Source organism: Triturus cristatus, chromosome 4_1 (genome assembly GCF_964204655.1).
Source record: "Triturus cristatus chromosome 4_1, aTriCri1.1, whole genome shotgun sequence".
NCBI classification, from domain to species: Eukaryota; Metazoa; Chordata; class Amphibia; order Caudata; family Salamandridae; genus Triturus; species Triturus cristatus.
Genome location: NC_140585.1, coordinates 1208841616 through 1208865395, shown reverse-complemented (window position 1 = coordinate 1208865395; position 23780 = coordinate 1208841616). Strand labels below are relative to the sequence as shown.

At 48.1% G+C, this 23780-nt stretch overlaps 1 protein-coding gene across 1 annotated transcript in view; it reads left to right on the top strand.

Annotated features, from left to right (window-relative positions):
• Positions 1-13998: 13998 nt before the first annotated feature.
• Positions 13999-23780, top strand: part of TMPRSS12 (transmembrane serine protease 12) — a 319835-nt gene continuing 310053 nt past the window's right edge. Inside the window, exon 1 of the mRNA XM_085654544.1 lies at positions 13999-14092. Coding sequence (XP_085510670.1) covers positions 13999-14092 — 94 coding nt within the window. The remainder of the gene's footprint in view (positions 14093-23780) is intronic.

Below are 23780 nucleotides of genomic sequence, written 5' to 3'. Positions count from 1 at the left end.
GCAGGACACGATTACAAGCAGCAAGCCGCACGCAGAGCGAAACAGCGCTAGAATCTGCCCGGGCTTGGAAAGCCCTTGCATTGTTACTGACATCAGAAATGAGCTCGGAGTCGAGTTCTATTACCAGTGATTGATTTGCCACTTCCTGATGGTCTGATGATTACTCAAGTACTGTATCTCCAAGACTCTGGGGGATTGCTGGGTGACATATCTTATTACATTTTAGAGCCTGCTGCAATTCAGGGGGATTTATCTCTGTGCTTAATTAAACCGCCAGGATGTATTCGGGTGCTACTGTGTTTTATTTTTATAGATTCTCCTGTTTTGTGCCACGTCTGGTAGGGAGGGAGGGAACGGGGGGGGGGGGAGGGATTTCCTGTTCGGACTGGGGGGGGTTCATTTGATTTGGTTTTTCAGTATAGGAGCCGCACTGATCCTTGCATGGATCTCCTTGAGATTGGACTGGTCAGACTTTTCTGTAGAACACTGGTATTCGCATGACTTAATGCTCTGTATTATGATTTCCAATTGAAAACTAGGTTCCTATAGACTGATTGTAACACCGATCTTGTCTAAATGATACCCTAGTGGATATGCAACCCGCATTTTTGTAAATGGACTCTGACTGTTATGTTTGCAAAATTAATACAAATATATATATTTTTTTTTAAATAAGGAAATTGCTAATATTCAAACACTACTATGGTACGAACCCTGGCATAATCAGAGAGGCTATATTGAAATTCTTGAAATTCTTTGAAACTCTAAAACAACAATCTAACAAATTGGCTAAATCCTCCTCTCTCTTGACTTCGAAATCACAGCTTAGCAGTGAAGAATTTCCTTCATTCTTCACAGCAAAAACGAACTCCCTCCAACTCGAGCTTAACACGGCAGCAACTAACTCAGGTACCCCAAAGAACTTTCAAGCTGAAAACGCTGAACAACCCGAGTTGCTTTTGCCAAAAAATAACTCTCACTGGTCCACTTTCAAACTTTACGATCTTAATGACATCACCAAAACTTTAGCAATCACCAAACTCAACAACCACTTCAATGACCCAGTCCCCTCAAATTTCCTTACCCACATCTACCAAGTCATCTCCCCTCTCTGGACCAAAATCATCAACGCCTTGCTAGCTCAAGGGCACATACCGGACTGCCTAAAAACGGGTCAAGTCACCCCTATACTAAAGAAACCGACAGCAAACACCTCCGACCCCAAGAATTTACGACCCATAGCCAACATTCCGATGCTAGCCAAGGTCCTGGAAAAATGTGTTCAACAACAACTGAACCAACACATCATGGACTTCAACCTTCTGAACAACCATGAATCAGGTTTCAGACCCAGCCATAGCACAGAAACAGCCATTCTGCATATAGTGGACGACGCCCTCCTTGCTCTTGACCGCAACAAAACCTGTCCACTAGTCCTGCTCGACCTCTCCTCAGCCTTCGACGCGGTCAATCACGACAAAATTCTAAGAAGACTGGAAAATAGGATGGGTTTATCTGGCACAGTCCTTCAATGGTTCAAATCCTTTCTGGAAAACAGAACGCAATCGTTCATGGTGAACAAAACTATTTCTCCCTCCACAACGAACCCTCTAGGAGTACCACAAGGCTCTACCCTATCCTCCACCCTATTCAACCTTTATGTCGAACCACTAACCGAACTACTACAGCAGGCGAACATAGCCTACCACATGTACGAGGACGACACTCAGCTTTACATCAAGATCTCCTCCATTGAAGACATAAAGACGATGAACGTGGCACTCGTAAAGACCGTCCACTGGCTAACGACCAACTTCCTCAAGCTAAACTCGCAAAAAAAAGAATTTCTTCTAATAACTCCCAGGAGACAAAGGAATGGACCAAGTCGATCACTGCACTGAATTGCCCGCCAACTCTGGTGGACTCCACCAAATCACTTGGAATTACACTAGATAAGAAACTTAACATGCAAACACACATCAACCTGTTAGCTAAAAACGCACACTTTCACCTCAGCTATCTTAGGAAAATGAAACCTTTCATCGAGAACCCGGACCCCAAAACTGCAGTTCAGTCCTTAGTCATCTCAAGGCTGGAGTACAGATGCACCACCTCGCAGGGCTTCCCAAAATCTCAACTGCTCCTTTAAAAGCCTGTCTCAAGTCCTAACAGGATCTAGGAAATTTGACCACATACCGCCACACCTGAAAGCACTCAACTGGTTCCGTTATGAAGCTGGAATCCACCTAAAAATGGCATGCATCACTCACAAAGCACTTCACCACAATAATCCCCAGTACCTATCCCAAAAACGTACCTTATCTAGAGGAATCGGACATTCTAGGAGCGCCGATAATTTACTCCTGAAACCCTCTCGCTTCAACAAGAAATAAAACTCTGACAGAGCATTCTCGGGAGCAGCACCAAGAATATGGAACTCGCTTCCTCCATACATCAAAAAAATCTCCTCTACTCTGTTCAAAATAGAAGCAAAATCATTCCTTATGTGCAAATTCCTCCTGTAAATTCCAAGTCTACACCGTTAAACTTGCCTCTTCTATCCCTCTGACACCCTCGCTGCTCAGAAATACTCTCACGCCTGCGACCCTCCGTACTTTGTAAAATATGCTGATTTTATGTATGCAATATTTTGCTAATTGTTTTATTCGTACTGTGCCCTCATTGTAAAGCACTCTAGGTCTGGTCAGCACTATAGAAAACTCTAAAAATAAATAAAATATATCAGAACTCGTATATAATAAGATTGCTGCGTAATTTGTTGCCGCATTACATGGCACAAAAGGAACAAGTAGATTTTGTTACAGGATAAGTAGATTTATGAAGCAACCTGCCCCATGGACAAGTAGATATTTTATTAAATTTCACACCCCTGTTCCCCAGTTCCAAATTTGGCAGCTTCGGCCATAGTTCCACATCCTCTACCCCCCTGAACACCATACTGCCCCACTGAGAGAAACTTGCACTGTCTTCACTTACAACCCAATTGTGCCCTGCTATTTAAACCTGGATGCAACTCAATTCAAATGATGCCCTAGACCAGAGTAATATGCTGCTAGATAAAAAAAAAAATAACAACATCCTGGAAAAAGCAAATACTCATAGGGAATGCAAGATTAAGTAAAGCATGTGAAATGTAAGCAGGAACAACATGGTTACCTTAACGCTTTTAGACTCATTATTCAAAAATCAATGAGTGTTTTGCCTGAAAAGTTAAGGACATGGCTACAGGGGCCTGGAAAAGACTTGTTTCTAAATCCATTGCATATATCCTTTTCCTTACAAAATGTAAGCAGTATGGTTTAAATAGATCACATCCCTGAACACATCCCCTGCTCACAATTCATAAACTAAAATAAGGAAAACAGCTGATAAGGATCACATTAAATGTTTTCCACTCCACGAATAAACCAGGGATTACAGTACCTCCAGGAATGGTGCACCTCCCCACCCGGAAAAAACAATGCTGTTCAAGGGAAGGCGAAAAACGCAAACAGTGTTTCACTGGCAAACTCAGTAAAATTGAGCTAATTTGTTTGGATGTGAATGAAAATAATCTGGCCACTCTATAACCACTCTGTTTTACTTTATATAGTTTATATATTTTTCGTATTTCGAACCATTTTTTTTCTTCTCTGTGCCATGGCTGCACACTGAAATAGAAAAATGTCAGAAAAAGATATTTCCAGCAAAAGCGTTTTTCTTTTTTGGATCCAATTTACCGGGGAACGAATGCCGCTGCCCGCGTCCCAAGCAGTGGGACATCAGCAGGGCAGCACTCTAGTGGCCGCCCGTCGGAGCCTTCCCCCCTTGCTGCCTCGCGCGCGAGGCTACGCTCACTAGGGTTATGACCCCCTATAGTGTGGAGCTGGAGGCGGGCTGTTGGGGGCGGGGGGGCGCGGCTTGCCCCTCTACTTAGGAGGCCCTCTCGCCCAGTTCCTCCTCTGTTCCCTGCGCGCCGCTCCAGCCTGGACACGCGTTCCTCTTCTCCCGCTGCCCTGACGCCGTTTGCTTCGTCCTGGTCTGGCGTCGGGTTTTCTTGAACCGGTGAGTGCCTTGCTGGTTCATGCTCGCGGGGATCTGGGCCCTCGACTCGTTGGTGTCCCCAAACCCCCTGGCTGTGTGGCGTGGGAGCAGCCGGGTTGGGCACGGCCTCCTGGCGTGGCTTGGGGGCAGGCCGGTGGGGAGCGAGAGGTATGCTGAGCGGTAAGGGTAGCGTGCTAAGGGCGCCAAGTGTTTGTATGATGCTGGGAGGGGCCTGAGGCAGGGCAGTCATGCCTACGTAGTTGGGGGACAGGAGGCAGTGTGCGCAGGGTCCCAGGTATTCTATGGGTGTCCGGCTGGACATGCGGTATAGACATTGCTTTCAGGCCGAAATGGTGTCCATTTTTGGAGTTGTGTGCGTGTTGGTCGCGGTTCCGCATCATTTAGTCCGGTCGATTGGATCCCCAGTCTGGTGTCCGGAGGCCGTTGAGCGGGATATGCAAGGTGACTCGCAGTCCCGTCGGGAGCACGGGTGCATACGGATGTGGAGTGATATGCGGTCGCGGGTTTGGCCCTTGCGGATACTGGAATGTGGGGTGAGGGCTGCATGGAGCGAGAAAGGGGCCTGGTTGTTGGGGCTCGCGTCTACACTGCGGTAGATGGGGCTCCTGATTAATTGTTGGCAGAGTGTCAGATTACGAATTTGGTGGAGCATGTATTTGCTTATTTCAGGTGTGGTCTGTCTAGCATGTTTATGCGGGATGGTTGGTCACAGCCTTTTGTACCTCGGTTTGTCGGACATGCAGCTCCCCGGAAGCTGTTAGTTTTCGCGGAGCCGTTTGCCTGGCCGGACTGCGACGGGGATGCCGGGTCTGCGCCTCCAAGCCCCGGGGGCTGGGTAATATGCAAGCGTTTGCCCCCGCTTTACGGTACACATGTAAGCGCTCCAATACATCCTGGTCAGGTTCGCGACTTATTAATATGCAAACATTTGCCCCGGTTTTAAGGCGCTCATGTAAGGGCGCCAATACCTTCGGGTCGAGTCCGCGGCCCTCCGCTGCGCGCGCAAATTGTTACCCCCCCCTGGATCCCCTCCAGTCGTGCAGTACACGCACTGCCGGTCCGCGCGCGTCTTTGCTGCCCACGTCGGATTGGAACATGCCGGAAGTATTGGGTCTTCTCCGGTGGCGGCAACGCACCGAGGATGCCGTGCAGCGCTCCTCGCATTCAACCGAGGATTAAGGGAGGTGTCATTTGAGGGATGCACGATTCAAGTCAGACCGCGTGGACACTACGGACATGCGTGTCGTGCACAGTACTATTTCGCGCGCTCGCACACACTGCTGCCAAGTAGGACGAAGACTCACCCAACACGCGTGCCCAACTCGAGTACACGTCACACACGCATGTTGCGGGCCCATTAAAACAGGTTCTGCTGATACCAGTGCGCGGTACTAGCATACGCACACACGGCTCCCCCAAATACGCAGACACCCCTGAGGCGCGTGCACAGTTCTATAACTTCCGCTGCAGTCCCCAAACAAGTACTAGTGCCCAGTACTAGCACCTTCCTGATTACAAACACGAGGTTTTTTCCCTGGCTATGCGCTGGCTGGGGCATCGCATGGAGCTACACCACTGTTCTAAATCCGATGGTTGGGCTATTGGCTCCGGGAACAGCATTCTATCTCCCCGTGCCTACGGAAAAGATTCTGCCCCGATTGGGTCCGTGTGCCACGCAATATACTGTGGCTACGTGATGCTTTTGAAGCCGCAAGTTTAGTGGTTGTAGTTTCTCTTCTGGCGTGAGGGGGAGTTTCGCTTGGCCAAGAAGAGATCGATGTGCATAGCCGCCGTGGGTTTCCGGTTGCGCAGTTGCAGATTTTCGGAATTCTTGGCAGTTCCGTGTGCTAGCTCACAGTCTCGCAGGGAAAATGTTTAATAATACTGATGTTATTCTTTTTGATTGGTTCTTCGCTTCACATGATTTGTTGTCTGCTTTTACTTGATGACTATAAGTTTTGGAGTTCAGTGTGATTCTCTTGTACTTCACAAAGTTGCTTATATCATCTAAAAAAAAAAAAAAAAAAAAAAAATATGGCAGCCATTTCATAATGTTCATTGTGTTTATATTTGGACGTTAAACCACATTTGAATTATATACGTGAAACAACAGGAAACGATTGCAACTGAAACGAAATCGTTATGTTGTGCTTTAATGTGTTTTTTGCTTAGCCTAAACTAGGCCTCAGCTATGCCTCGTTCCACCTTTAAAAATATGGCAGCCATTTCATAATGTTCATTGTGTTTATATTTCTCGCTTGGCCAGCACGCAGCAAAATGTGCATTGTTTGTTAATGGTATACTGTTGAGGAAAAACTACAGAGGAAGCCTGTTGGTTACTTTCATGCCTCTTCCTGCTCTTTCGCTTCGCCCCTTACAATTGTGGTTGTTTTGAACGCGATTGCCAGCGGTGTGTGATGTTGTCACGGGCCGATGTGAATCCCTGGGTTCTAGCGTTGGTGCGTCCCAGGGCGGTTCGGCGGAGTCGCGCTCTACACATGGTGGTCGGGCCCGTGTATGAATCGGGGAGGGGATGTGGAGCTCCGGCTAGCCTGCCGACTGGGGCTGGGTGCCGGAGTTCGAGTCTCGGGGTCGCCTCCGCTTCTTTTGATTCTGTGCTCATGTGAAGCGCTCCGCTGCCTTCGGGTCGAGTTCGCGCTGTATGGGTGCGCAGCGGTTTCGGTCGTTGTGCGCCGATGATGCCTGCTTTCGCCGCGGGCCACTGTGCTTCAGTGTGGCTAGTGCGGAGAGTGGTGTGCCTGCTGCAGAGAACGTGTGCAGAACGGATTGCAGAGGGCGTATGATTTAAATAGGTCAGCAGGTTCGTAGGTTCAAAAGAGGCATCCTTTGTTACTTGCAGGATATATCTGAAAGCCCTGATAGTCAACAGTGCGCTCGAACGCTCATCCTAGCGCTGGGAATGGGAAAGAGTCTCGGGAATGACGCGGAGCATCCTGTGATCCTGCAAATCACCCTATCTGCCCCTGCCTAACACGGGCTGGCATTTGCAAGGCAATAGGTCTCGCTTTTCCCCGGAGCCGGCTGCGAATCGGCGCCTGGTGGCCCTGACGGGTGATTGTTCACGCTTTACAGGTGTGGTGTCGTGTTTGTGCGTGGCGCCGCTACACGAGGGCAGTTTGTCTCGTTTGTTGTGCCCAGTGGTCTGCACACCGTCTCGCCGGCAGCCCCGTGGCCTTAAGCCGGTGAGGGGGTGGGGGCCTCACAGTCGGTGCTTGCATTCACAGAACAAGGAACCTGGGTCCTACGTGCAGCAACGGATGTGCTAGACGTTTTAGTGTTCTGGCAGCCTTGATAGCTACCATCTATCATGAAACTTCCTACATTGATAAATATGAGTAGTTACATTGTAAGGCATTTGACCTTCATGTAAACCGATTATTATGTTTAGAATAAATAAAATCACACATAAACACCAAAGTACCAGACTGACCCTAACAATAATACAAACTTAAGCAACCAATGGCACAGCCGATATGCCTGGCGAGCATTCAGTTTGTATCCTAACTACAAAACGTAAAGGCAGAGAAAATAAAGCAATAACGATTGGTCACTCTAGTTGATGCATCTATGGGGAAAACAAGAGTGTGAGGATATACGGTACTTTGGAGATGTTAAGTAGTCCCTGATACTTTCAATGAAAGCATTCACTTGGAGGTGGAATAATCCACCAAGCAGCCAGTAACATGATGTGAGTAACGCTGCTCTGGGGAACCCACATTCTATCCCATTTCGAATTTTAAAGCATTTGTAGCTATAATGTCATAAGAAAAATGCACTGTCAAGCCAGATATCAAAAAGGGTAAGAACCAGGGGAGGTCAATGAACATATTGGCCTTGAGCATATAGTATAATAAATCCACCCGTATTTATTCGTAATTCCTTCCGTGTGAACCCCTTAACATATATTTTATCGTGTTTGGAAATGGGGGGACATATTTACTTTCTAAATTTCAGACTGTCACAACTCCTACAACAAATGCCGCTTCTCAAATAAGTTCACTTACTCTAGATGTGTTTTAAACACAGGTGGCGCTTGGAAAACCCATAATATCTAATCATATATAAGCGTGTTTTCATTACGTAGGAAATGCAGTCAAACACCTCTGGTGTGATGCCTCAAGACAACTGTAGATTTGCATACGAAGAGAGAAGTCTCAGCGCCTTATCAATATGCAGTGATTCTGGGAAAATCACTTAATCTCCCCGTGCCTAATAAGAAAAGAGTGTGTCCCTGGTGTAGCGTTAGTTGGTGCGCAGGTAAAGCGCGCAAACACTCGATACCTTGCTGGTCGTGCAGCACTACCATACACTTAAAAAATTGACCTTGAAGGCTGTTTTCATTCCTGAAAGCCGTGAACCAGATGCCACCTTCAGTATTCACACTATCGCCCCCAAGCTTTCCTTCGATTCCTGTCTGCATGTTGAACATGCATGTCTTTGATATTGCGAACGCACCCCTTGCCAGCCACTCGCGATTTTATTAAGGTAGTAGGCCTGGCTGATGGTGGATAAGATAGTCACATGAGAGCGGGTATTGGTTAAATGTCTGGTTTCGGAATACTGATTCATTATTGTGAGTTCCACGCTTAGGTCAGGAGATGCTGCTGCCTTTCATCTTTAGCCTTGCTATTCGGAAACAGCTGGTGTAATGTTCAGCCTAGTCTATACAGGACAGTCAGCAGCCTGAGCTGTTTTAAGACAAGCGGAGGGTCTGGGTTGGAGTCATGCAAACCATCCGTAAAGTCATTTCTCACGAAGTGACGAACCTTGTGTGTCCCGAGTGGGGCAACAGGACAAGGGAGGGGATGGATATATATGTGTATATATATATATATATATATATATATATATGTGTTATCGTGGTAGCAGGAGTACAAATGGCAAAGGTATTTAGTAAGCACGGGGGGCGTTCCAAGCTCTAAAAGGATGGTTGAGAAAGCCAAGTTAAGTTCATTTCAAGGCTTCATTTGGTGGGGCTATTCAAGGCGTAAGCATTAAGCCAGACAGCCCTAGGTATTAGGCAGGCGTACGATGAGCTATGATTTGTTCAGACTGAGGGAGAGCATATCAACCACAAATAATTGTGGAACACCAAAAAAAAAAAAAAAAAAAAAAGCTTTACAAGGCACTGCTCTAGATTTCCGGTAGAATGCTGGATGGATAAGCTTCAGGGATAAGGCCGTGACCTTTCTGGAAGGGGCATTCTTCTTCGAACTGTGTCGAACTGGGAAAGGAAGGCAGGAGGGCTGGATAACTCTTTATTCTACCTGCGGTGGCACATCTTGCCAGGAGTGATTGGCAAAGGTTTTGCCTTCAGCCAGCCTAGGTTAACACCCATCCCTCCAAGCTAATTGTTCATGGTGGTATTGGGCCGCATTTACACAGCGCAGTATTTGGCCCCTGAGGTTGTCAGTGTCGTGAATTACTAAAATTCCCTGAACTGAAGGTGTGGCCGGGTTTTCCACGAGCAGAAGTTTGGGAGTGCAAGCCTCCACCTAGGGGGTGGTTGGCTGAATCTGATGAACTACTTCAAACGGTTCACAGCACTGCACGTGGGAGAGTGGCAATGCCCTGTGCATACTTCACCCAGACACCACAGAATGTGTGTCAATTACCTGTGCATACTTCAACCAGACACCCGGGAATGGCATGCCCTCATCTACATGGTAATAATTGAGAGAGCTGAGAGCGACCATACCCCTCGAATATTGCACTTAAACTTTCTAGTGATGAAAAGGGCTTATCACCTTCTGAAATAAGCATGACCAGAGATGTGCTGCTCTCCACTGACATTTGACAGGTTAATGGGCAAGGCTAGCGGAAAAGCCAGATGTATTGTCATGATTTAAGGAGGACGTGACCGAGGTGCTGGCAAGATAGAGACACTGCAAATTATGGGTTAGGAACGAAATCATAACTGGGGCTCACAACAAATTATTTGATAGAAATGAGAAGTTTCGTTTTCAAGCCACGATGTCGGTGCCACGACTTACCTATAGCACAGCAACACCGGTATAACAAGGACTGTAGGCAAAGATATTAACTCCTTTCAGCAGCAATAGAGTCCAAAGCTAGCTGCTATTCAACAAGCAAGTAATTGGATACGCTGTCCCAGTGGAGAGTAAGAAAAGAGTGGGATAACAGCGGGACTAGTATAAGACCCTATCGTCCAATTTAAGGTAACTTAATTTGCAAGCTGAGAGGCTAAAACGAGGAGATGTTGCTAAGATAGGGGCCAGTTTGTAGTAAACAATAGACTAATACGATGTGAAAGGAAGCAAATTTAGGTAACCGTGATGTCAGCTTGTGTTTATATACGTAGGTGAAGTGGTTAAATCACACGTTACCTTCACCCTGCTTATGGTGCTGTAGCTGTTGGGAACACAATTCCGTGCCAGGTGGCACCTAATTTGGCCAATTGAAAAATCTTAATGGGATTGCAGGTCCATAAGCGCCTATTTCACCAATGCCTTGTTACCGATGCCATATTTTCCAGCCCGAGAATCAGATTTAGGTGTTACTCTTCTCGCCCAGCCTTTCTTGGAGCCAGGGAGGGGGGAAACGTTCACGAATTTGGGTCCTCGAGCTGAGCGATGTACCTTCGGCAGCTCAGTCAGTCATATTGGCTTTATCCGGAGTCATGAAAGAAGAATACGTCCATTTAGCAGTTACGTAAAAATCTTCTGTCCTGCTAAAGAAATCATGCAATCCCCGCAGCATATGTAGGTGCTAGATCTTCCCATAATTACGTAGGAAGATCTGCAGTGGCATCGCTAAGAAGGCTAGTAACTCCAGTCACGCCTAAGCTGAGCGGCATTGGGGCCAAGAGTCATTCGTTGTTAGTCTGCCCTGGGCTTCAGACTAATGTTGCAACTTAATGCCGTATATTTACGGTTACAGGACAGGACCCATTATTTAGCCCACTAAAAGCTGGCTCGCAGGGGCGGGCACCTATAAACAGCGAAGGGAGGAAGGGGGGCTCTGGCAGCGACGGTAGCCTCCCCAGAGCTGTGGCGGAGTTACAGGGCGATCTGGATGCAGACGGGTACAGTAAGGGTACCTCTGCGACAGGCGGTACAGTAAGGGTACCCCTGTCCGGCACAGTAAGGGTGCCCGAGCCAAGGTCCACGAGCCGAAGGGGGTTCTGGGAAGACCGCGACGGCGCCCCGTTAGTCCTTTGGGCGGTTGGGGGGCCTGACCAACCGGGGGTGTGCCACAACACGCTCCGCCCCTGTCGGAAGGGGCGGGAGTAGGAGACAGATCACGTGACCCAGTGGATGATCTGTAAATAATTATGTGCCACACTGCCGGGCATCGACCCACCGTGTGTGCTGGCTCACCAGGCGGGCGGAGCAGCAAGGGGCTGCCTGCCCTGGATCGCCCGTAAGATAACCCAATTTTATTATCATACTGTGTTGTATGAAATAAACCTGCAGCAGTTCTTCACCCACAAATAAAGTGTCAGTGTAATCTTTGGGTGACGTCTGTGTATGCGTGTTGACTGAAGCGGATGACGGTGTGGTCACTATGCCGCTGCCCGCGTCCCAAGCAGTGGGACATCAGCAGGGCAGCACTCTAGTGGCCGCCCGTCGGAGCCTTCCCCCCTTGCTGCCTCGCGCGCGAGGCTACGCCCACTAGGGTTATGACCCCCTATAGTGTGGAGCTGGAGGCGGGCTGTTGGGGGCGGGGGGGCGCGGCTTGCCCCTCTACTTAGGAGGCCCTCTCGCCCAGTTCCTCCTCTGTTCCCTGCGCGCCGCTCCAGCCTGGACACGCGTTATCCCACCCTTTCCACTTACCCCACGTGTCAGGCACAGCGCGTTATTGGAATGTTTTAATGTTTTCTTTTTGCGTTGCAGGCGGAGTTACAGGGCGATCTGGATGCAGACGGGTACAGTAAGGGTACCTCTGCGACAGGCGGTACAGTAAGGGTACCCCTGTCCGGCACAGTAAGGGTGCCCGAGCCAAGGTCCACGAGCCGAAGGGGGTTCTGGGAAGACCGCGACGGCGCCCCGTTAGTCCTTCGGGCGGTTGGGGGGCCTGACCAACCGGGGGTGTGCCACAACACGCTCCGCCCCTGTCGGAAGGGGCGGGAGTAGGAGACAGATCACGTGACCCAGTGGATGATCTGTAAATAATTATGTGCCACACTGCCGGGCATCGACCCACCGTGTGTGCTGGCTCACCAGGCGGGCGGAGCAGCAAGGGGCTGCCTGCCCTGGATCGCCCGTAAGATAACCCAATTTTATTATCATACTGTGTTGTATGAAATAAACCTGCAGCAGTTCTTCACCCACAAATAAAGTGTCAGTGTAATCTTTGGGTGACGTCTGTGTATGCGTGTTGACTGAAGCGGATGACGGTGTGGTCACTATGAAGGAAGGACAGGGTAAAAGCCCTTTCTTGAAGTCAATGTTTTCATTCAGCAAGTGAGGAGGAGAGACAGAAAGAGAGGGAATAAGAGGAAGTAATGGGGGGGCAGCTGACAGCAGCGGAGCAAGAGAGGTGGACACTGTCTTTGTCTTCCATGTGCAAGAAGGAAAACACCCTACCGTTTCCGAATGGCCCCAAACAGCCGAGCCTTATCTATACCTTGACTATTTCTACCATCCTGGGATGCATTTTTTAAATAAAAAAGTAGGGGAACGGATTCTAATAAATTTAAAAAGTAGGGGCACGCCGTGCCCTGCCGATCCCGCCCACTTCGACCACTGAGTGCAATGACGTGTTAGTTGGCCCTGTCATGCATGCGTGTTGCCCACCATCTTTTGCGTCCACGCCATGGCTCACCTCTTATACCCGACTGGGTGCATGTTCCGATATCTGCTACGTCATTTTCCTATAAGTGCTTATCCGTGGTTTGTTTCTTTCCTCCTTTCTTTACTTTTCCAGGGTTTTTTTCTCTTTCGGTTGACCTACTTATCTTTGACATCCCTCTGATTATCACCCTTTAGGTGTCTTTTTTTTCTCTCTGCGGTGTTCTCTTGTATAGTTATGTGATTCCAGTCTCCTTTGTCTTGAACTTCCACCGCTTTTTCTGTCCTTTCCTTCCCTCTTTCTTTTAGTCGAGGAGACAGACTTTCGGTCGCGAAAGCGGTCTGGAATCGCGTTCCGCAGCCTCCCTCAGAGCTTGAAGTACGTGCCGAGGAGTCCGCGTTACGTAGTGTTGGGACTCTGCGAGGCGCGGTGCCGCCTGCCTGCCTCCAGGTGGCGCCTGTACGGCTACGACGGCGATCATCTCTGCATCTTCAAGGGCGCGGAAGTTCAACTAAACTGAAGACAATAAGGCAGTGCGAATTCTGGTCCCACTAAAACCAATAATCTCAGTATATATATTAATAAAAATGGGGTATACAGGCTCACCAGAATTGATTTAGCAGTCATCGATTAGTTGGTTAGTCTGCCAGAGCAAACGCTGTTACTAAAATCAGAAGAATGTGTGTACTGCCATCGGTCGCCGATACTGTCTGGAAGTTGAGAGGGAAAGGCTACGTTACACGCCGACTCAGTGGAAATAGCTTCTGATGTGCAGAAAACGTACACGGCAGAACAGATGCCGTACCTGTAGAGAGATGGCTAAAAGGCCAGTTTACTCCAAATAACCTTCCAGTGGTTGGGCCTTTGTAAATTAAACAAGAGCATGTTTTGTTTGTCATTACGTACATAAATTTAAATGAATACGCCTCGGTATATTTAAAATAAAAAAACGAGTGTTTCTTTACTAAGTATGCAGAGATTTCGCTTATCGCAAAGCACCAATATGGTCGCCACAATTTTACCTATTACTTGTTGAACCTACCCGGCTCATTCCAATAATTAAAGTGGTTCTACGCTCTCGCGGAAGCGCGGAACCTGTATGTAGCACGTGCTGCGCCCCCAACGTGTCGAATGGCGATAGTAACGGACTTGTAGGCGATGAGGGAACACTTGTGCGGACCGATAATATTGCTGCTACTTTGCTCTTCCGGTCTAGTGCTCACCACCGAAGAGGCAGAGCCGCTGGAGGCAGGTACTGGAGACTGCTTCAAGGAGCCATCAAAGGCTGCCACATAAGCAGAGTGATGCATAGTGATATGAGCAGCGGCCGAAGTGGAGGGACCAAACGACTTGGGCTCCTATTTATTTTCCAGTTAGCTCCTCTTTTAACAAAGACCTCAAACTTAGTGGAGGGGCCCAGTGGCTGACTGCATGTCATGCATTACGTCAGCGCGTGAGTAGCTTTAGTGCATATTCCTGTTGCATGGGCACTGGTGTTAGGAGCAAAATGGTAGCCAATGAAGGGAGTCAGACCAGAGCTACGCTGTGTGCACGCCTTACATATAGAGTCCATATTTGCAGAGCATAGTTAAAGTCAAAGGCAAGGCTAACGTCTTTTTCCTCTGTGGGACTGCCAGTCTTACAGGAACATGGCGAATAGTGGCACGATCAATTAAATGAAACGTGGGCCCAAAGCGGCATAGTCCTGAAGTAAACTTCCAATCAATCTACGAAGTGGTTAGTGGTATTGCAGGTGCAATTTGTGTGTGCGGGTGCGGCAAATTAGAGGTGTGCGCAGCTCGTAAGCGATCTTGGCATCTCCGAGCTCCACCAGTTTCAAGGGTTGCACTTTTTAAGCAGCCCCTGACTTCAGCTAATTAATTAATAACTTTGAAAAAACGAATTCTAGTGAATTTGTGTTATATGAGCAGATATCTGAAAATGCTTGCACCTTGTTGTGCTTCAGTAGTTCAGGCACATGCAGTCTATGATAAAATACTGATTTAATATTTTATTTACATATTGCATGAATGCTGCATTTTGATTCAATTGATAATAGAATTGAAAAGGATGAACGCGTAAAATAATGTAAGCAGAATCTTTCATGTATCGCAGGCCAGTGCCCATACTTGAGAAATTGTTGCAGTCGGCAGGGTCTCATAAATGCAGTTATGTTTTGGTCTTGTTTCTTTGTGCAGTCACTACACTTTAAAAATGAAATCATATCCCAGATTCGCTTTAACCATTTCAGGATTTAAATATAACTCTCTGTAATAATAATAAGGCACTTTTTAATTGCTTTAAATCCTATTCAATCATGCCTTTCAATTTTTATGCAATGTTGGAGGGCTATGTCCTTGCTAATTAAAATAGCAGATTTGTTGTTCTTTATAATGAATGGCACCAGTTCTCAATGTTAACACTGCTTACTGCGCTTGCTATGTAGTGCAGTCAAATAGTTACAGAAAGTATTGAACAGAGAGTCACTATTAATCTCGGTCAGTGTTACAGGTATCTAGTCAAAGTTATAACGAGAACACCTGAATCTTGCTTTGGACAATATAACCGGTTCTCTTTCTCTGCTTCTTGTTATGCTAGTCAGCAGCTGTTACCAGAGGTGACCCTACCCATTTTTCTTATATAATGAGCTCTCAAAGAGGATATGGCTTTTCACTTAGTATGCCATTGGACATTTCTGAGCCTCATTGGTAGAGTTTTTATCAAAGTCATCGCACCAGGGTCGGATTGGTAAGGCGGGCAATGGCTGACGGTCTGGTATTCGAGTTCCAGCTGTGGGCTGCTTTTGTGGGCACCCTTGGAGGCCCAATTGGGGCTGTGTCTCTGTTGTTCGGATGCCACCAGCAGCTCAGTGGGTGCCTGAGCGGCTTTTCTGGAGGCAGATGGGCGTCCATTACCTCCCTTTTATCAACGGGGCAGAGTTGTCACTCCCTTTCTCTCGCTGGGCCAGCCCATTAATGTTTGAAGATTGAGCAGGGCCAGGGGGCCTGAGCAAAAGTGGCCTCACTTGTTTTCAGGTGTGTTTCACCAGTGTGAACTAATCCATGCACCTTTTGTTTTATATAAGTACAGTTAAGAAAACGTGCCTCAGTCAGAGACCTCACCCCCCCTTCTTTTTATAAAACTTCGCCGAAGAAGTGTTTTGTGGAAAGGCAATATGCCAATGTGGGCCACTTTTTTTTAGCGTACCCAGGCCGATTTTAAATCCCACTCCAACCCTGCACTGCACTATGGGAATCGTGTAAAGTTAAGAAGGGCTGTTTTTCCCTGCAGCGTTATAAGTAAGCCTCCTGGTTTTATGGTATATTTTTTTTTAACATTTCCATCTGCATTTATCCATATTTATTTTTGGGCCTTTTTATCTGTATTTATCCAAATTTATTTAGTGTTTTGCATATAAATGAAGTTGTAAAACTGTACATTTCCATATTTATTTAACTGATAGACGCACACTCATACTATGATGTCTGTTGTGTATTAGCTATTTAAGCTGCCAAATATTAATAATACCGCCACTGGATAATACTATCATTATACCATAAATGTATGTTGACATTATTTAAAGTAATGTCATCCTGTTTTTTAGTTTCCCATGCTGTACATCTGCTTAGCTGCTGGCCTATAATTCATGAAAGACAGTGCTCCAGCGGAAAAGGGCAAATTTACATATCCTCCCTATGTCACAGACTCGTCATCACATTTACTCATTCATACCTTCATTCATTGGTGGGGCCCATAACACCAACACTCATACGTCTTACTCGCATCTGTGCACAGGAGGGAAAGAAGCGCTGGACATGTGGGGGTACCTTGTTACCTATTGGGAGTAATTCCTTTACACTATATACATTATATATATCTGTACCTATAGAATCATAACTTTGACATCAAGGCACTCCACCACTTGGTCGATGGACCAATTAGTTGGACTGGTTGATGGTGATTTAGAACCAGCTAAAACACAATTAAAGCTTCGGAAACATTCGTTTAACTTGCAATACCTTATTAAAGAATCACAAACTCATTTCTTATTAATCCAATTTTTGTTTATCTAATTTAGTTCACTCTGCATTTGCTTATTCAGGATTGTAGTTCAAATAATTCATCTATTTAAGAGACCTCCAATCTTTTGATCTTTAGCATAAAAGTTTACATAACATTTATATATACCGAATTTTGGATATCGACGACCTTCCGACCACCCCGAATATTATTCCAGTTTCTGCGACAATCTCCAGAAGAACCCGTCAACCCACAGCAATAATCAAAACTCTTCAGATGGAATCGTCCTCTTGTATTCAAAGAAAACCCAGGTAAACCAGAAAATCTCCTTCAGCTCGGCGCAGTCCCAATGAATCAACCCAAGAAGGAGCGAACGAACGAACCCCCTTCTGCCAGATCATGGACTTTTTATACCCTTTTCCTTCTTACTTTTAGGTCAATGTACAACAATTTAGGGGTAGAAAGTGTTCTGATTGGCTAAACCAATTTCAACTTGCTAGTCTCCCAGATGTTCCCAGGTTTGCCTGTTTCCCATGAGACAGGGCATGACATTTCTCAATTGTATTCTTTTTGGTAATTCTATGTCAGGACCGGAGGCGAGGATTATGCTATCTCTTCCTTCGCTTTAATACGAATAATTTTCACAGCAGCCTTATTCAAACAACATGAAACAACTACATTTCCCAAAAATCCAGGGAAAAGAAAAATATCAGTCACTAATAGTCCTTTCACAGTGTCCATGGCTCTCATCCCATAAATCTCAGCCGTCTCTCTTGCACTTCCTCTTTCTTCTCTGCTCAGCAGCTAGAGTTAAGTGCTTTTCTTCCCCTTACCGATTGCTTGGTGGAACGGTTGATTGGGGGTCTGTGCTTGAAACGAACACCCGATACTTTAATGCGCGTTTTCTTTCCAGATTCCCTGGTGGCCGCGGGAACGCTCTGCGCTCCTTACGCGGTTCGTTTCCCCTGTTTTGACTCGCGACCGCGGTGCGGCTCGCCGCCACTAGAGGGCGCTGCGGGACGCTGCCGTGACTTGCCAGCCGCGGAGCGCGCTTAATCATAGAGTATTGTCGCGCGCTCCGCTAGGCTGGTACTGTCCGCGCTGCTTTGCTGCCTGTATCGCCCAGGGCTCCTGGGTCTGTATTATCCCCTGCAAACTTTACAAAACGCCCGTTTTTCGGGTCGGTAGTGGTGCGGTGCACCGTGAGTGATTCTGCATACTCTGTATGGTGGGGTAGGTACTGTTTGGCCTAAGGCCTTGTTGTGGACGCCTGGCAGGCAGCTTGAACCCTGTCATAGTTGTGGGTGTTGGCGTCCGAGGGTGGTTCACCCGATAAAATTTGTGCCTCTGGCCCCACACATTTCCTGAGAGACCCTCAGCCCTAATCTTCACGCTCTGCGTGCTTGCTCCTCCAGGTTTTGTTGCTTCAGTAAAAGAGCGACCTGTGAACATGGCGCAAGAGTATTATGAGGAGGAGGATTCTTTGTCCTACCTACAATGGGACGACGATTTTTACGCTGCGGTAGATGATTCCATCTATAGGGCGGTCAACGAGATGATGACCCCTATGGAACAGCGCCTAGTCGATAAGATTGAGCAGTTGTGCGCAAGAGTAGGTCAGACCCCGGTTGGTCCTTCGGCGCCGGGCGGAGAGTCAGTGGGAAACCCGAATGACAATGAAGGACCTCCTCCCCCCAAGAAAAAGTGTGAGGCTGGGGTGGACAAGGATGCGTTTGCACGCCTTAAGCAGGCCTTTTTAGACCGCACTACGCCTAATGAATTACCCCAAGTACCAACGCCATCGGACCCTGACCCGCGATCGGCTTCCCCTCAGACGCAGGCAGGAGATTCCCCCGATGGGTCGGACGATGAGGCCGCTTCCTCAAGGTCTTGGCGGCCGTCTGGCTCTACGGAACGGCCGAAGGCAGGTATTTCGGATATGTTAGATCCAGATGATATCATCCATTGCCGCTCGGCGGAGTGGGTCCCTGGTGAAAAAGCGGCCCAATATGTAGCGTCTAGACTTAGGAAGCCCTTGGAAAACGAGGCCCGGAGTAGATTGCGAGCGGAGTGCCCTCGCCCTACGTTGGGGGGGAAAGTAGCCCTGACCCCAGATATTGAGGGTAAAATGGCTACTTTCCTGGCGAAGTTTATAAAGGACCCTAAGAAAGGGATTGATCGCTCCTGGCGCGCTTGTCAGGACAAGCTGTTGGATGCCATTGGTCCAATGCCGAAAATCCTGGACAGGGCGGAGGAGGCCCGTAGCTCGGGCTCCTTGATTGACCCGCAAGTCCTGTCCGCGTGGACGCAACGTGCAATTTGTTTTATTGGCAACGCGAATTGCGCCCTCTCGACTGAGAGGCGTAGGTTGCTCTTGACCAAAGTCGACCCTAAGTTAGGCGACTTGGCGTGCTCGGAGGCAGGAGCGGTCGCGCAAGGGGGTTTGTTTTTGCCGAGCCTTTCGTCGAGGAACTGGGCAAGTTTGTCGCCACGTTTACTTCCCTGGATAAAGCGCAGGCGAGCATGAAAAGGGTTTTTCATCCTCGGGTTTTCCGTGGGGCCGGTCGGAGCAGGGGCCGTCCGGACGGCAGCTTTCAGACCCAAAACCCCCAGGGCAGGGGGCAAGGCTCTGGACGTGGACAGTACCAAACGGACCAGCGTTTCACCAACTTTTACCCGACCAGAGGACAACGCTTCCGGGGCCGCGGCGGATACAAAGGCGACAATAACGGGAACCCCAACGGGGAGTGTTTTGCCCGTGGCGATGTTGCAAGTTGGCGGCAGGCTGGCGCAGTTCTTCCCCGCTTGGGAGGCGCTTACAAGGGACGCTTGGGTTCTACAGACTGTGCGGGGGTTCCAGATAGAGTTTTATGGTTCCCCTCGCAGGCCGACAGGCCTCGAACCATAGTTTTCTCCTCTTCCGACGCGATCATGATAGACGAGGAAGTGGGGGCTTTATTCCGCAAGGGAGCGGTCTGCCGTACGGACGTTCATCCTGGGGGTTTCCTCAGCAACATCTTCCTGGTGGACAAGTCCAATGGGGGGCGGAGACCGGTGATCAACCTCCGGGAGTTCAACGAGTGGCTGGTGTACAGACACTTCAAAATGGAGGGCATTCATCTGCTCCAAGATGTTCTCCGGCCCCTCGATTGGATGGTGCGTCTGGACCTGAAGGATGCGTACCTAGTAGTACCCATATTCGCACCGCACAGGCGATTTCTCCAGTTTCTTTGGTGCGGTCTGGCCTACGAATTTGTGTGTCTCCTGTTCGGTCTATCGTCGGCCCCATGGTGCTTTACCAAGGTTCTCAAACCGACAGTGGAATACTTGAGGGCACACGGAGTCTGCTTGATCGTCTACTTAGACGATATTCTCATCTTAGCCCAATGCCCAGTACAGTTGCGCTCCCATCTGCAGCTGGCAGTGTCTTTGCTTCAGGACTTGGGGTTTGTGATTAACGAACAGAAGTCGCTCCTGATCCCGACGCAGAAAGCGGTTTTCCTAGGTTTCGCTATAGACTCCGTCTCGGCGTCACTCAGCCTGCCCTCCAGGAAAGTGGTGAAGATCCGTCACGAGATCCGCCACACTCTAGCCAAGCAGAGGACCTCGCTGCGGCAGATTGCGCGTCTGGTGGGCCTGCTTTCGGCTTCCATCCAGGCAATATTCCCGGGTCCATTACACTACCGGGCCTTTCAGCGTTTGAAGGCGCATCATCTGCGAAGAGGTCTGACGTATTCGCAGGTGGTGCCCCTGACAGAGGCCGTGAAAGACAAATTGGAGTGGTGGCTAGCGTACATGGAGGCCTGGAACGGGAGAGCTATCTTCGGTTCCGTTCCCGACTTGGGGATAGAGTCGGATGCCAGCCGTTCAGGCTGGGGAGCGCGGTGCGGGGATTTCTCCACCGGCGGCAGTTGGTCTCCTTTAGAGCAGCGACTTCACATCAATTGTTTGGAGTTGCTGGCGGGCTCTTTCGCAGTCCGTTGCTGGACCAAGGACCGGGTCCAAACTTCACTGCTCCTGAAAATGGACAATGTGTCGGCGGTCCGGTATATCAATCACCTGGGTGGCACTCGGTCCAAAGCCTTGGCGAATCTGGCCAAGGAGTTCTGGGAGTTTTGCTTGGCCAATCAGATCTCGGTGATGGCAGAATACCTCCTAGGTCGGGCCAATTTAGTTGCGGACTGGCACTCCCGATACTTGCGGGACACCAGTGTGTGGAAGCTGGATCCGGAGATTTTTCTCCGTCTGCAGGAGCGGTGGGGACCGTTCTCCATCGACCTCCTTGCATGCCGTCTCGATCATCAGCTCCCGCGGTTTTTCAGTTGGAGACCAGACCCACTATCTGTGGCGACGGATGCGTTCACTCAAGATTGGAACCAGGAGAGCGGGTATGCGTTTCCCCTGTTCTCCACGATCACTCGGGCGGCAGCCCTGGTTCGCAGGCAAAGGGCCTCAGTGGTTCTGGTAACGCCGCAAGTTTGGTTTCCGGTTCTACTGGAACTTTCTTGGGATTCTCCAATCCAACTCCCCCAGACTCCCCTCCTACTCACGAGTCCGGAGGGTGTCCCTCACCGGGTGGTGGAGGACGGATCCCTTCAGCTTATGGCTTGGCAGATTACAGGCAGCGATGGAGACTGCCGGGCCTTTCGGAACACGCTGAGCTCCTACTCTCCAGAGCCTAGGCAGATAGCATGTCCAGAAGGTACAAATCAGCTTAGACGCGCTGGGTATGTTGGTGTTTGCGACGGGAAGTGGATCTCGTGGTCGCAGATTTGACCCACGTTCTTAATTATTTGTCTGGCCTCGCTAAAAAAGGTTTGGCTTATAGGTCCGTGAACACGGTTCAGTCCGCTATTTCAGCAGGGCACGCTCCGGTGGATGGAGCGCCCTTGGGGGAACATCCTTTTGTTTGCAAGCTTCTCAGGGACATTTGTTTGTCGTTGCCTCCTGAACCCCGCTACTCAGCCCTTTGGGACGAGAACCAGGTGTTGAACCTGTTTCTGTCCTGGCAACCCAACCGCTTCCTTTCAAGGAAGGAGTTGTCGGCTAAGCTGGCGATGTTGCTATGTCTAGTGTCCTGCAAAAAGGGTTTCTGACGTCCGAGCCCTCGATATCACGGCAAGAGTTTTTTCCCCTGATGGGGTTACCTTCACGGTGAGTAGACGTACTAAGTCCAGTACTCGCACAATCTCTTACCCTGCTTTCAGGGAATCTCCAAAGCTCTGTGTGGTTCAATGCCTTAAAGCCTATGAGGAGGCTACGGAGGAAGTCCGCCCTCCAGGTGAACGACAACTCCTGATAGCCCTTAAAAAACCGTTCAAGGCAGTTTCTTCTCCCACTATAGCCCGCTGGGTGCGGTGGGTGATGCAAGAGGCGGGCATCAACACAAGAGCTTTTGGTGCCCATTCAGCACAGGGGGCTATGGCTTCGAAGGCATTTACCCTAGGCGCTCGGTTAGAAGACCTGATGAGCGCCGCAGATTGGTCATCGGATTCTACATTTAAAAGGTTCTATTTTAAGCCAGTGCTGAATGTGGCTCAGGTGATTATTGATAAGCTTTAAAGGAGCATAATCCTCGCCTCCGGTCCTGACATAGAATAGAAATTTGCCTAGCCCATGAGTAGGTAAGTTTCAATTCTATTAAGGACACGGAGGCGAGGATTATCCCTTCTCCGCCAACTCACGGGTTGCGGATTCCCCCCCTGTATGGTCGTAAGTAATCTTTTCAGTCTGATTTAAAGGTCATTTGATGGTGTTGAATTGATTTATCTTCATGCTTTACCAAGAACTGTGCCTTCATGTTTGTTCAGTACGGTGATTTACATGATCTTTTTCATGATGTACTGTTGATTGGATATGCTTTTGCAGGATTTGTATTCTTTGGCTGATCAGTGTTTTTTTTTTCAGGGAATGATAATTTGAAACACGATGCGTAAACAAGGGAGAGTTCCTCCAGCGAAGAAAGAGGAAGTGCAAGAGAGACGGTTGAGATTTATGGGATGAGAGCCATAGACACTGTGAAAGGACTATTAGTGACTGTTGTTTTTCCTTTCCCTGGATTTTTGGGAAATGTAGTTGTTTCATGTTGTTTGAATAAAGCTGCTGTGAAAATTATTCGTATTAAAGCGAAGGAAGAGATAGCATAATCCTCGCCTCCGTGTCCTTAATAGAATTGAAACTTACCTACTCGTGCGCTAGGCAAATTTCTATTCACAGGCAAAAAGTTCCAAAGTAACAACATGCAAGCCTTCTTGTACAGGTCCCTCATCGCACCATTCTCCATTTTGGCAGTCCTCCATGTTCCTATCCTTGACAAGGAACACTCTGGTTCATGTTGGAGGTTGCTTGGAGATCTCCAAAGCCATCCGATTCTGCGCAGTAGACATCGCGCTCACATGACGGTGGCATCTTCAGAACTCAATCTTAAGTACTGCGGCCTAGTAGGCCCGAATGCCAACTTAAGCAAAAACAAACATAACAATAATTAAAATATAGAAATGAAGATTCTAATGTTAAACCCACGCTAATCCCAATATATATTAGTATTTTCCTAGCTTGTAGCAACATTTAAAGCAATTATACTCACCATTCTGCAGCACTGGAAGCACAAACCATCACTAAAGCAACATGAATCGTGCAATTCTCTATTTCACCACATTCTAAGGTTAGTTTGCATACCACAGTTATTTATTTTAATTGTTTGCCATGTACTTAGCATTTTAGTCCCACGTGAATCTCGTGTTTATCAATGTGCAAAGGTTGATTAGTCATGCCATTTCACACTAGTTAGTACAAGTTAATACTTAGAATGATTACGTAATTAATTTCATGCAAAATAGAGGAGGTATACAACATCTTGTTTTACCTGCTCCATCAATCCCCCCTTTGGTGATTTTTTTATATATTTTTTAATTTATTTA